Here is a 14,313-nt window from a genome sequence, read left to right on the forward strand (position 1 = left end):
GACGGAGGAGTGTTTAATTCATCATTGTATTCCCAGGGTCCCGCTCACAGCATGGCACGGAGGACTGGGGGACTAAAGAGAGTAAATTAAAAATAATGGAATAAATGAGACATTAAACCCAGCATGCTGAGAAAGCAGTGCGCGATGTGTTTCCCCTCCCCCTCTGCACCCAGCTCTGGGGTTCAGAGGGCCACAGAGTTCTTTCCCATTTGCTCCACTATATGTGCCCAGGGATGCACAGCCAGTAAGTTGGCAGAGCTGGATGCAAAGCCCATCTGTAAGCTAGTGTCCCTCCAACATGCATGCTTTTCCATTCTCCCAAGGAATTCCGTGCTAGCTGTGCTGTGTGCTGTTGGGCAGGTTTCCTAACCTCTCTGATCTTTTGTGAATTCATCCTTTAAAAAATGAGCAACAGTATTTCCTCCCCCCTGAGGATCAAGTGAGGTAATGTAAGCCACGTGCCTGGTGCAGGCAGCGAGCACTCAGTAAGTTCGGTTTTCTCTGCCCAGCCTGCTTCTGCATTGTGGTTCTGTGCCCAAATGCTGCACTGGGCATCGGAAAGCTGACAACAGGGGAGATTAAGGGACTTAATCTCACAAACCAGTGTGAGTCTCTGGAAAAGAAGATATCAGTCTTGCTTTATCTGTGTTTTGTAGTCGGTTATCTAACAAACTCACGCAAAGGAGGTCAAAGCAACAAGAACTTACTTATATCGAGGTCATTTTAACCCCCCGTGCTATGGTTATTAGGATGCTAAGTGTCTGACAAATTGGAGCTGAAAGCACCGTTTTCCCCCCATTAGACATGTATAATTTTGCTTTGGATTAGATCCCAATGGAACATTCTAGTGGAGTGTACATTTTCATGCCCCAAATACTTTCTCCAGTCTCCTGCGACAGAGCAACACAATAACAGGCTAGGGCAGATTTTCAGTTAAGTGGTCGGCTTCTTTTAGACTTGTCTTAAGAGCATGGCTTGAGTCGGTGAAGCTTAACATGAGGAAGCTCATCTTTTATTTACATGATTGCTCATTTTAGCCACGTCAGGAGGCAGACGTCTTAAGCTTTGTCATGGATCATACTTTAGTTTGTGAGTTAAGGCGACAGTAAGCAAATGAAAGAAAGAAAATAAATTGAGAGGCATCCCCAGATATAATGTAGAATTCCAGGGAAAATCGAAACAAGGCCACCCAGATTTGTGCAAAGGGATTAAAATAGAAGAAGAAAGTGTTATGTCAGATAGTTTTCATCAGCACACAAGTCAAGAGATTGCTATGGAATATGAAGAACTAACTGTGCAGCCCTCCTCTGGCTCAGTCCCTTCTCCTGCACAGCTGGGGTTCAGCCCTTGCCTAAGGAGTGGGAGCTCTCCCACCCATGCCGAGTCTCTGATTATTTCCTTATAGAATGTTCTGTGTTGTTCCTAGCATTGCATCCCTCTCACAGAAATAGCAACTTTTACTGAGCTCTAGTGGTGCCAATTACTGTGACTTTTATCTACATTATTTTGTTTTCACAATAATTCTCTGGGTTAGGTATTATTATTATTATTATTATTACCTTTCTTATTTTTCAGATGGGGAAAATTGTGAGCCAGAGGTTATCTTGCTCATTGTCCCTGAGCTGTAGGTAGCATAGAGCTAGGAGAAACAAATCCACCCAGATCTGACTCCAAGACCATGTTTTGGGACCTAGCCAGTGTGGCTCAGTTGGTTGAGCATTGTCCTATGCACCAAAGGGGTGTAGGTTTGATTCCTAGTCAGGGCTCAAGCCTAGGTTGTGAGTTCAGTCCCTGGTTGGGGTGTGAGGCAACTGATGGATGCTCCATTCTCATTATGATGTCTTTCTTTCCTTTTGCCTCCCTCTCTCTCTAAAATCAATAAAAACTTGAAAAAAATCATTATTCCATTCTGCCTCTCCTTCTATATTATACCCATTTTGAAGGACAGAACCATCTTTTCTGTAATTATTGAGTCTGTATAGTGGGCCAAGGCTGGGCACTGGGGAGCAAGCTCAGCATGCTTCCTGCCCTCATAGAGTAGAGTTCAAATTGTGGTTTGCAACTCCTAATAGCGAGATGTGAAATCAGTCTGAGGGCCACATCCAGCATTTAAGAGAAATAGAATAGAAAGTATTGGGATGCATCGAATATTGTGGTGTGTTTTATTAAACTACTAGCGGCCTGATGCACGAAATTTGTGCAAGAGTAGGCCTTCCTTCCCCCGGCTGCCAGCACCGGCTTCCCTCCGTCCACGGGCAGGCGTCCAAGACCCGGGCTTCCCTCACAGCTCTGGCTTTATCCGGAAGGTCATCTGGTCTAATTAGCATATTTTGCTTTTATTATTATAGATGTATATAGTAGTTTAAAGTATAAATATATTTCTTACTGTAGGTTTTGGTGGAAATGAGGTGGTTTTAAACAAGTATGATAATAGATCAGATAAGTGATTATAAACTGTCATAATGAGCTATGAAGACATGTGACAGGTGTCTTCTGAGAGGGTAACATTTGGGCTGAGACCTCAAGGAAGAGAGTAGCAGGACCCAGACAGGGGAACAGCAGGTACAAGAGCCCCGGGCCAGGTAGACAAAAGTAGAAATGGTATGGACCATAGCAGCTGTCGCCAACCTTTCAGACCTCACGGACCACCATTGGTCCATGGACCACCGGTTGGCGACCGCTGGACCGTAGTGTCTGACCATAACACAGTACAATTAGAAATACAGAAATGTAAGCAAACACAATGCCTAGTAGTAATCTTCATCATTATTATCATCATAACCATGACCCTTCTTTAGCTGCATCAAATAAGAAAGACTCAAAAACTAAGTTACATAATATTGTCATTCTGGCCTTTGATTTACATCTACTCTATTTACTGTCTTTAATTGTTTCTGAAATACTTGTTTTTTGTTTTGTTTTCTTTGTTTATGAAAGCTTTTGCTTCTAGGCATTGGCTTACTCTCATCATTTTTTTCTAGAATCTATATTGACAGCTGGTTGGTTGGCCTGCTGTGGGATTTCTAAACCAGGGCATCTCAGCTTTGGCACTCTTGACATTTGGGCTGGATAATTCCTGACCTTCCCCAAAAAACTCTTCCATCCCCCCCAGTTGTGACAACCAAAAATGCCTACAGACATTGCCACATGTTCTGGGGCGGGGGTGAGGTTGGGGGAAGTGGCAAAATGGAGGACTTGGAGAACTGCTCTAAGGGAAATCCCAGGCTAACGTGAGGCGAAGTCTCCCAGATTGAGAATACCCTCTATTCCATCTGTTCATCAAGAGAGGACATGGTAAGACTGCCCCCTGCCCTCTTTCTCTTCAAGAGAAAAAGTTAGGTTTTATGACTGAGAGTTCCTGATGACTTAAAGAAAATCTGTATACTAGTACATCACTCCTTATTATAGAAACTGTTGTGTAAATATGGTGGGGTTGCCTTGCAATGTGTACTATCCTCAGGTTAAAAATAAAAGGGGATTGATAATGGCTCAGCTGTTTTAACTGATTAATTGACTCCATGCCTTTTCATACAGAAGTGGACCCAGCCTTTGACAAGCCTACTGTGAGTTGTTTTTCCAGTAGTGTTGATTGGTTTCCTTTGTTCTCCACGCTTAACCCAGTCCATCTTGTGACCAGTGGCATGTAATTCTATAACAGGACCTATTTGTTCTGAGGCCACATTTTCTCTAAATTGATTTCCTGTCTTTTAATCTTCCTTATTTTGCTCCATTTTGTAACCTCACTATATTTCTCCCGATAAATGCTTCACTGAAGTAACTCAGTTTATTCTGAGTTGGGTTTTTGGGGATACATCTTGTTATTGTATGTTGGCAATTGTCTATTCCTGAAAAAGAATTCCATTCTTTAAACCTAGAATTTTCCTTTCTGCTATTTTGGACTAACCTTGTGCAACTAAATACCCTGCTGATTATTGTACATAGAAATGAGTTTTGATCATATAAGGACTCTCCTTAAAAATCCTTAAATAAGAGCCCTAGTTGGTTTGGCTCAGCGGATAGGGCATCGGCCTGCAGACTGAAGGGTCCCAGGTTCAGTTCCAGTCAAGGGCACATGCTCAGGTTGCTGACTTGATCCCCAGGAGGAGGTGTGCAGGAGGCAACCAATCAATGATTCTCTTTCATCATTGATGTTTCTATCTCTCCCTCTCCCTCTCCTTTCCTCTCTGATCTCAATAAAATATATATTTAAAAAATCCTTGAATAAGATTGTTGGTCTTATCAATCCATTGAAATCTTTGAAAATTCAATCATGTGGGGCAAATGTAGGTTTATATGTGTGAGTATGCAAAACACAGGGTTTATTCTTGTATTATTATTTTCCATATGAATAACTGGGTATGCCTCACTCTGTATGCATTAGCATCCTGAATTCAGGGGGCTAGTTTCATCCCTTACTAACGTAGGGTTTCTACTTGGATATTATCCTACCAGTGAGGCTGTTGCAGAATACCTAATATAAAGTAACCTCTCTTGGTACTTAGTCCCCTAACCTTCATGATGTCTTCATAGACATTCCTCACCATCTGTGACGCTATATACTTGCTGGTATGTTTGGGTTTTCCCACCCTTTCCTTATTGGAATGTAAGCTATATTCCCAGTGCTTAGAACACACCAGGAAATATTTGCTAGAATGAATGAATTTTCTTAATTAATTTATCAGGCACTTATTTAGCACTTTGATGTGCCACACATCATTCTAAGATCTTTGCAAACATTAACCCATTTCCAAGTGGATGGTTTTCTTTGCCTTTCCTTCACAAACATATTTTCTCTACTATTCCCCCTTTCTTTGAAATAATCATTGTTTTGAGCAGCTGCACTCCTGTATCTTAGCAGAATGTTTCTTTTTCTGTTCATAGCCTCTTGTTTATGTAACTGTTTTCTTCCATCATCATGTCCTCTCCCTGAGGTCGTGAGGATTGTTCTAGGTCTCCTGATCGCCCCTCTCCTGGAATAGGCACAGGCCCAGTTGTGTACTCAGTGTGTTCCTGAGAATGTCTAAGGAAACCAGTGTAGAAGGTGGGGAACTCTATTTACAGGTTATGCCATTTTTTTCAGTGGCTATGTGACCAGCTCTGAGGGGCTTACTTGTGCTCACAAATGGTCTTGCTGCTCCCAGCACATTAAAAAACAATGCAATGTTTACATAGGTCATAAATACTTAATCACTATTCATATATATTTTAGTGTCTAAGTGTTGTACCGTGTGTATTATTTCCAAAAAAAAGCAGAATCGACAGAAATACAGGCAATTTTAATACTCTAAATTTTCTGTCCTCAAATTCTGGGATTCTCCATCTACCCAGACAATTCGTAGAAAAAGTTGTTTGTTTTCATGTTGGTCAGGACTTGCTGGTGGTGAGCTTGCAGGAGGTAGTTTTGCTGGCTGAAGTGGCGTGTCTTGGTTCCTACGAGAAAGATGTTTCCGGGGAACTTGAGTAACCTGCCTGCCAGTTGTGTTGGCGGGAGCTTTGAGCAAACAGTGAGGAGAGACCTTCCCGGGAGTACTGGGAGCAGAGAGAGGACGACGCACAGGGCTTCTGTGCGCCCAGCCCACCAGACGTCCCCTGGCCCCGCCAAGTTCTGCTTCTGCGCCCACCCTCACAGTCACTTCCGATGGAAGACCAAGAAACCTGCCCAGTGGTGGTGGTTCTGGCAAACCTGCCTGGATTGATATCATGGGCATGTAGAAAGCTGGGGAAGGCAGAGGGTTCCAGCTGTTGCTTCTGGGATTTTCCATGTTGCCCTAACATAACTACCTGTACTTCTCGCCTTCATCTCTCTGTTTAACTTACTTCCCTGGTATTTATGAGTTAAAATGCGAGCGTGGGTGTCCTGAGTGTTTCCACACTCTTGAATGTTCCTGTGCATTTTTCTTACCACCTTGTTATCCTGGCAAACTCCACCCGGAGCGTCCTCCCAGGGCCCCAGGCCTGCCCCAGCCTGCGGGTGCTCACATGGCAGGGTTGGCCACCTTGCCAGGGGTGGGGCTACTGGGAGGGGTGCATCTCCTGGTGGGTGTCCCAGCACAGGAAACAGTTGGGGAGAGTGGCTGGTCCTCAGAAGGCGAGCAGGGTGTCTGCCCTGGCCTCGAGTAGTGTCTCAGGACTGGTTTTCAGCAGCTCTTGTGGTTCACATGGAAGAAATGCCACTGCTGAAGTTTTAATTTTTCTCTAGAAAAAGAAAACATGCCATTTTCCGAGGCTTCTGAAAACCATCGAATTGGTACTTTTGCCTTTTTTGGTGTGTCATTCTCTTTTGCAATAACATAGCATTTGTTGCCATGTAGGCAACTGGTCAATATTCAAAAACAGAATCCCCAGTCATAAAGTTCTGCAAATATTCCAGAAGGTTGTTTGGTGTGTGTATGTGCACACGTGAGAATGGGTGTGTGTTTTCATGTCTTTTAGGTTCTTGTTTATTTTTGGTTTGCTTTTTTGCATCTTGGAGTTCTTGTTTTGGGGACGAACGTAATAAAAGTGTGAAGTGAATAAATATGGAGTAGACTCCATAATTAAATGATGTTACTACATGAGTTTGCATGTAAAGCTGGACAGGCTTGGTCAACAGATGGAGCTGACTTGAAATGGTTAACCTGAAACCAAATCAGTTGTGAGAAAGGAGAACTGAGTAGGTTTGAGAAATCCACGCACATTCGGAAATCAGCCTGACAGTATCAGAGTTGTCTCAAGTACATGCTAAAAAGCTGGTGTCCAGCACTCACCATGGGCATTTGGGACTTTCAGGAAGACAGGCTGTCAAGCAAACAAACCAATTTTATTTTAAATCCGAGAGGGGGTTTGTTTTGCCTAAAGGTCACATGAATGCTATGCTAGTGTATCCCGATAGTGAGAGGAGAGCGTCCAGGGATATTTTTCAAACATTCCTGTGCAAATGCGTTCCAATCTTTGAACAAATCTGTAGACATACAGTGAGTTTACATACCACTTAAATGGACGAATGTTATTGTGAAGCTTTGAAATATATGATCCCGTGTGAAACATTATGCAGTGAAACCAAACTGCTTTCTAAAAGCTTGGTTAGCCAGTTTCTTAACTGATTTAGATCAGTTGGAGAAATAGGCAGAGAAGTGAACTCTAAGGTTATAATTTTTGTGGTTTCCGAAGGATGGTTAGCCCCGAACTAATGTCTCTTAAGATCATCTAACAGCAACTGTCAAGATAATTTCTTCCCTTAAAAAGAGATGGGTGGCACAAAAAAAAAAAATGAAAAAGTTCTCTGCAGTTTGTTTTTTATTAGCCAATTCAGGATCTTGTTGCGGAAATGTGTCTTGTTTGTATGGTACGTTCAGGAAACTTCTAGAAACTCTTTGCTGCTGATAACTAAACAATTGAATTTATCCCACCCCCTCTTTCAGGTATTCACATACAAGCAGAGCACAATTACACACCAGAAGGTGACTGCCATGCACCCCATGAACGAGGAGGGCGTGGAGGACATGGCCACCTTGACGGAGTTGCACGGGGGCTCCATCATGCACAACCTACACCAGCGATATAAGAGAGACCAGATTTACGTAAGTGCCGCTTCGATGCCCTCTAAAAGTCCCCCAGGTTTGACTGTCTTTTCTTCCTTTTTTAATTTTCAATTATGGTTGACATTCAATATTATACAAGTTTCAGGTGTACAGCATAGTGGTTAGACATTTCTATAACTTACAAAGTGATGGCCCCAGTAAATTTCAAAATTATTGTTTTCAAAGAGTACTTCCTGCCTTTTGAGAACCCCTAGTTAAGGTAAGTAAAACTATGTGTTCAAATGTTTTGCCAAATTAGAAATGTGGCTCAATAAATCATGTTCTCTGTGTTTATTGCCATGATTTCATTAGAGGGATTACTTAAATTGAAGGGTAATTTGACCTTTCTTCTCCTGAATGTGTTCTGTTTGTATGTGTTCTGCTGTATAAAGAAGCCAGGAGGAGTGGTTTGACTTCCTCAATTAAGGGTTGGGAAAATGTGGATTTGCAAAGCAATGTACCTGAGCTTATGCATTTTTCTCCTTTTATGATTTCCTTTTTTTTTTCTGGCTCTGGATCCCACCCAGGGATATATTTGGATTCAAGGGAAACCATCTACTTTACTTGTGGGATCTGTTTTGAATGGATACATGTCCTTACGAAGCAGACATGTACATGTTTCCCTCAATGTTTATGAAATGTGACTATTTCTGTATTATAAAGTAATATTTAAAACTCCTATAATAACCATCGTTTACTTTTAAGTACATATATATTACATTATCGTCAAGATAGAATGGCCTGCAGATTTTATCCATTTTTTTATCTGCCTGTTTGCAGGTTTTTACAGTAGACTGGGGCAACTGTTTATATATGTGTGTGTGTGTGTGTTTTCCGATCAAGTTCAAATTCATATAACTTTTAATAAAACATTTTAATATTGTGACAACACTTCATCTTTGAATAATTTTTGTTCTTTCGGAGTTACACTGAACTTGGCTAATATTTCTGTGATTATGATGGAGGGTAATGTCAGCTTTTCGAACAGCGAGTAGGTCCTAACTGATGCTTGAGGCACGCTTAGGAATTAGGGTCCTCCAAGTTATCTACGTTAGACCAGGAGAGAAGAGTTGGGAAAGAGGAGGAATGAGAGGTCTGGGGGTGTGGGGCTTCATTTTATTCATCTTTTAACAAGCATATTTATTTGCCTTCTCTTTGCATTGGGAAAGTGTCATTTTGCCAGATCGACCTAATGTTTGCCAAATGTTTTCAAACAGCCCTGTCTAGAGAAGTTTCCTCATGTTGTAGTCCTCTGATGTGCTGAGTTTGCTTACACTAAGTCTTCAGATTTAAAATGTTTTCCATATGTTCTTCAGACAAGGTAACGTTCATACATGTCTATGTAAAAGTGGCGGTGTATTCTGTGTCTTGCATGTGCTGGCGGGACGCACATTTATTCCTCTGCTTCCATCTCAGAAATCTCGTGGGCAGCAGTGAATGCCCTCTTCCCAGGGAACGCTCAGGCATGGGTGTCCGAGTTCCCATGTACTGCACTGTGTTTTTAGCATTAAGTATCCGACAATTCCATGTAGCTACTTGTTTACATAGCACATTCTTTCCTCAGTTTGTCAAGGACTTACTTATTTTGTCTTTCTGGAGCCAAGGACATTGCCAGGCACCTGGTGGTTGTGCAATATATGTTTGTATAGTAAATGTCATACATATCAGAAAGAACCAGTTCTGGTAGGTAATGAAATGTGAAGCTAGGTTGAAATAGTTTTTATTGGTGTATGTCTCTTGTAGGTGAGTACTTCAGAACTCATCTCTTTTCATGTAAGTCCTTTCTCTACATGTAATAGTCAAGCACAAGTAAGTCAATTAGGAGGCGAAAAATACTGCCCAATGGATTTATTTATTTATTTATTTTTAAAATAGATTTTAACTGATTTCAGAGAGGAAGGGAGAAGGAGAGAGAGAGAGAAACATCAATGATGAGAGAGAATTATTGATCGGCTGCCTTCTGCACACCCCACACTGGAGATCGAACCCGCAACCCAGGCATGTGCCCTGACTGGGAATCGAACCATGACCTACTGGTGTGTAGGTCAACACTCAACCACTGAACCAAGCCGACCAGGCTCTAAAGTGCTTTTATCCATTTGTTCACTGCTATGTGATCCAAACCCAGATGACCCCTTAGGGCCAGAGATTGCAGGGATCTAAAACACAGACAGAGATAAGCACAAGAGAGTATCTCGGGAATGGACTCAGAAGTATGCCATGTGGTACTACCTTAAAGTCAGAATAACCTGCATTATAGTTGGAATGAACCTGAAATTACTGTTCCTTTTTTTATTTTTTTAATCCAGCTGCTCCCCTGTCAGACCTCATCTTTTTAAATTTTATTTTTTGTTTACCTCCCTCCATTCATTCACAAGCTCATCTCAGAAGACTTAAGTTCTTCCAGCTTTGAACAATAACTGCTTTAGAAACTGTAAAGTAGTTACAAGAGGACAGTTGCCCAAGATTCAGAATTTTTAAAAAAACGGGGCGTGTGTATTTTGTGGCCAATATCTTCACTCTAATTTGGTTATGAGATGAAACCATTCCTCACTGATCTAACATGCTGAAGACATCATCTGAGGAGGAGGAAGATGGGTGCTCAGTTGTCCCATCAAAGGAAACAGCATTATTCTATCAGCATCCATCTCTTCCACTGTTAGAGATCTGAGGTTACATGATATACTCTACACTCATAACTGATGTGGCTGGAGAACTGGTATTGAATTTATAGCATCAGCAGAACAGAAAATGTGATGTCTCTTAGGCATGTCAACAAAGGAATGACCTGTTCTTAGTCTACTGAGAATGGAAATTGGAAGTCAAACATCCTTTGTATTCCCAAATAGGGTCTCAAACATTTTGTGATTTCCATTTAAATTGCCAGGAGGCTTGGAGCTATTAGTTAATCTGTCTTCCAATACACTGTTTAATATACCACTGAATAAATGATGCAAGTTGTCAATTGATGAGTGATCAACTAATAGCTCTGCTAGTCATTGATTTATTTTTCTTCGATAAAGTTGCATAATCCAATGAGTTAGCTGCTGGATTAATCAGCATGGGAAACAATCTTTTGTAAATGCAAAGCTGTTTTTGTATATACTATTGGGATTTGCTTCATTGTTTGACATCAAATGATGATGTAAAGTTCAAAAGAGTGAATATTTTGCCATGTTCAGTTAAAAGTGCATGGTCTGTGCACAGGTTGACACATTGATTGGCCTGATTTATGCAGAATTAATAAGCTAGTCAGATAGTGTGGCTTTCATGTGCTGCGCATGATACTGGCAACCCTGGAGTTCATAGATGGACTGGGAACCCAGCAGTTTTGAACATGTGTATGGAGTTTACAAAACTTATTTTCCAGGTGCAACCCCTATCTAACTAAATTTTTTCTTCATCTTGTACACTTGACAGGTAAAGACCCTATAGCATGGTAGTAATAGTGGGTTTAAATGGACAAAATGAAGTACTGTTTGGTGTGGGAGTTGTTGTGAGGCTGTGTTGAAGTGACCTAACTATGTGGGATATTGAGTAACCATTGAAATAGGTTTGTTCAGCCATTTATATTAATAAGCATTTAAATTCAACAGATAATCCAGGTGACTTAACATGAATGAATAAAAATCAATGCTATTGGAAAAATAATAAATTTCCCAAGTAAACCCTGTGGTTAGGATCTTGTTTTTGGTGGTTTTTTTGTTTTTGTTTTTGTTTTTTCCCCTGAAGTGAAGATCTTTTCCTCTCCTTTGAGGGGCAAAACACAGGATCTTTGCACATCCAGTTTGCAGGTCGACTCAGTTAATTTTGCCTGTATGCCTTCCTTGTGAGACTTGGATAATTAGATTCTTATCCATAAAGCAGCCACCATGATTTTCCTATCATTGCTGACGCTGTTGGCAGTGGGTGCCTACCGTCAGGAGCCCCCTGTGAGAAAAGCACGGCTTTTCGCCTTCTATCCCAACTCTGAGTGACGCCCGTCTGTACATTTAAAGGAGGGAAAAGATGGCTTGACTTACAACATAGGTGAGAGCTAGCCTTTCTGGAGGCTCTGGGGGAGGACCCACTTCCTGCTCGTTCCTGATGCTGGCAGAGTTCACTTGGGACTGAGGTCCTCGCTTTCTTGCTGGCTGGCAGCTGAGGGCTGGCCCAGCTTCTAGAGCAGGATGGCGAACCTTTTGAGCTCGGCGTGTCAGCATTTTGAAAAACTCTAACTTAACTCTGGTGCCAGGTCACATATAGAAATTTTTTGATATTTGCAACCATAGTAAAACAAAGACATATTTTTGATATTTATTTTATATATTTAAATGTCATTGAACAAAGAAAAATCAACCCCAAAAATGAGTTCACGTGTCACCTCTGACACGCGTGTCATAGGTTCACCATCACTGTTCTAGAGGCCCCCCCTTCCTGGAACTCCAGGTTCCTCCTGCTTAAGGCTCCACCATGTCAGCCTTTCCCATCCCCTGGTGACTTCCCAGGCGAGAGCCCAGCTCAGCACTTCAGCTCCCTACCTGCGAACCCATCCCAAACTTGCACCTTGAATCTCTTGCCTCTGGGCTTCCTGACATGGAGGCTTGCCCCTGATGGTCTCACCCCTTGGAGAAGGTCTGACGAGGGTCCCGCCCTCCTCTGTCCCTTCCTACCACTGAGGAGACCTGGTGAAGGCAGCCTCCCTCTGTAAGTTCCTGAAGACTCAGGGAGTGGAAGGGCAGGGTGTGTGTTTGTGGTACAAGGAGGTAATAGGTGGGCAAGGAAACCTGAGCCGGGTGTGAAAAGCCCTATGGAGCAGGGGCCATCATGACACTACGGAGAGTTGGTTGGAAGGAAAGGCTAGTGAGACACCACGCATGAAGATGCAGATGAGAGTGAATTTGGTGCGATGGCCTCACTGCATTGGGAGGTTCTTTGCTTATGGACTCTGGTGTTTGGTTGGGAACGCTGAGATGTATGTAGTCAGGCTGGGTCTGGGAACCCCGAAACCGTGGTTCTTAAGCAGGTGATGCTGCCCCTGGGGACATGGGCGATATCTGGAAGCACTGTTGATTGTCACAGCTAAGGAAGAGAATGCTAATGGTGTTTGGCAGGTGGGGGATGCTCATAAAGGTCCCACAGTGCACAGGACAGCCCCACAACCAAGAGTCACCTGGTCCAAGACGTCAGAAGGGCCGAGGTGGAGAAACCCTGGCTTCCTTAAAGCCAGTCAGCAAAGTCTGGGCTCAGTGTCATACAGACTATGCCGTCTTTGCTAAAGGTTAATGAAGAGAGAATCTACCAGAGAACAATTTTTAAAAGAGCTGATAAGGAAGTGATGTGAGATGAGAGAGTCAGCTCAGAGAGTGCTGCAGTAATTCAAAGGTAAGAAACTGAGGGTTTTAGACGAGGGTCTACATGGTAGTGAGCAAGACTCGAGCAGATATGAGGAGTTGGGGGAGGTGAAGGAGACAGGATTATCTTTAACGACACCCCTCATCAAGCCCCTGAAAACCTGGCACCGTTGGTCCGGGCAGCCAGGGGAGGGGAGGTGGGTTTTGGGTGCCTGATGTACTGTAGTTTCTGGAGCCTTGGTCTCTGAAGCCTGGGCCATTTCAAATTGTTATGTACCCAGGATCTAAACACAGTGTTGACAAGAGTAGATGAGGTTTCTGTTGTCTTGAAGGTGAGCGCTGTGTCCAGAGCGGAGGGACTGCCACGCAAGGCTTGTGGTGTGGCTGCTCTATTTCCCTCCGAATGGAAGAGAAGCCCATTCTCTCCAGGAAAGGGTTTGTCATGCTCTGGGTCAATTGCACGGAGACTCCTGTCCCAGCCCTGAAGGAATGGCCCAAAACCACATCAGGGAGAGAGCTGTGGGGAGCTTGGGGCACGCCTGCAATTAGGGGGCAGGAAAGGGCTCCGAGGAAGCTGTGCTGTTCCACCCAGCCCTTCGGTTAGTTTGTTGGTCTTGTTGAACAAACAGTGCAGAGATCAGAATCAAACCAGCCCGTTTAACGACGTGGGGCTGTGTCTAAGGATAAATGCTCATGTCAGCACAAAGATTCTTCACAGCTAACGTATTTTTAGGTGTTTCAAAAATACTCTTCTTTGGTTAGGTGGCGTTCCAGACGGAATCTGTAAATGTATTTGATGTTGTTCCTGCATTAACTTTGAAGCCTGTTTCTATCAAGCCAAAGGTGTTAGCATTTCTAAAAGGCAGCAACCAGCCCTAGCCAGCTTGGCTCAGTGGATAGAGTGTTGGCCGGGTTTGATTTCAGTTACAGGCTCTTCCCCGGCCCGTGCCCTAGTGCCCTGGCTGGGGTGCATGCAGGAGGCAACCAATCAACGTGTTTCTCTCACATCGATGTTTTTCTCTGTCTTTTCTTCTCTCTTCCACTCTCTCTAAAAGATCAATGGAAAAATATCCTCATGTAAGGATAAACAAAACAAAACAAAAATAAATAAAATGCAGCAACCAGTTAAAGACCCACTGATTGCAGGAGGCAGGTGGACTGAGGCGTTATACCCAACACCATGGAGGGTACCGTTTTTGGACATGTGAATTGAAATCTGCATTTCATTTCCTTGAGTTGAGTTTTCCCAAAGTAGACTTTTTTTTTTTTGGCTTGTTTCTTTTCCTTTCCAAAGCCAGTGTCGAGTAACAGCCGCCTCTCACGGATTCGGGATGGCCCGTTGGTGGGATGAGGAGTAGGCCTGGCATGTGTCTCGTACCGGGAACAGCTGAGTCCAGTGTGGTTTGTCCGGGGTTTTTTTT

General features: G+C 43.0%; 1 protein-coding gene across 3 annotated transcripts in view; it reads left to right on the forward strand.

The window, feature by feature from the left end:
* The window catches only part of MYO10 (myosin X), a 199,964-nt gene that overhangs the window by 76,429 nt on the left and 109,222 nt on the right, over nt 1-14,313 (forward strand). For all 3 annotated transcript variants that reach the window (XM_059694746.1, XM_059694748.1, XM_059694747.1), the window contains one exon: nt 7,401-7,559. In XM_059694746.1, coding sequence (XP_059550729.1) covers nt 7,401-7,559 — 159 coding nt within the window. The remainder of the gene's footprint in view (nt 1-7,400; nt 7,560-14,313) is intronic.

This window comes from Myotis daubentonii, chromosome 4 (genome assembly GCF_963259705.1).
Source record: "Myotis daubentonii chromosome 4, mMyoDau2.1, whole genome shotgun sequence".
Lineage (NCBI taxonomy): Eukaryota > Metazoa > Chordata > Mammalia > Chiroptera > Vespertilionidae > Myotis > Myotis daubentonii.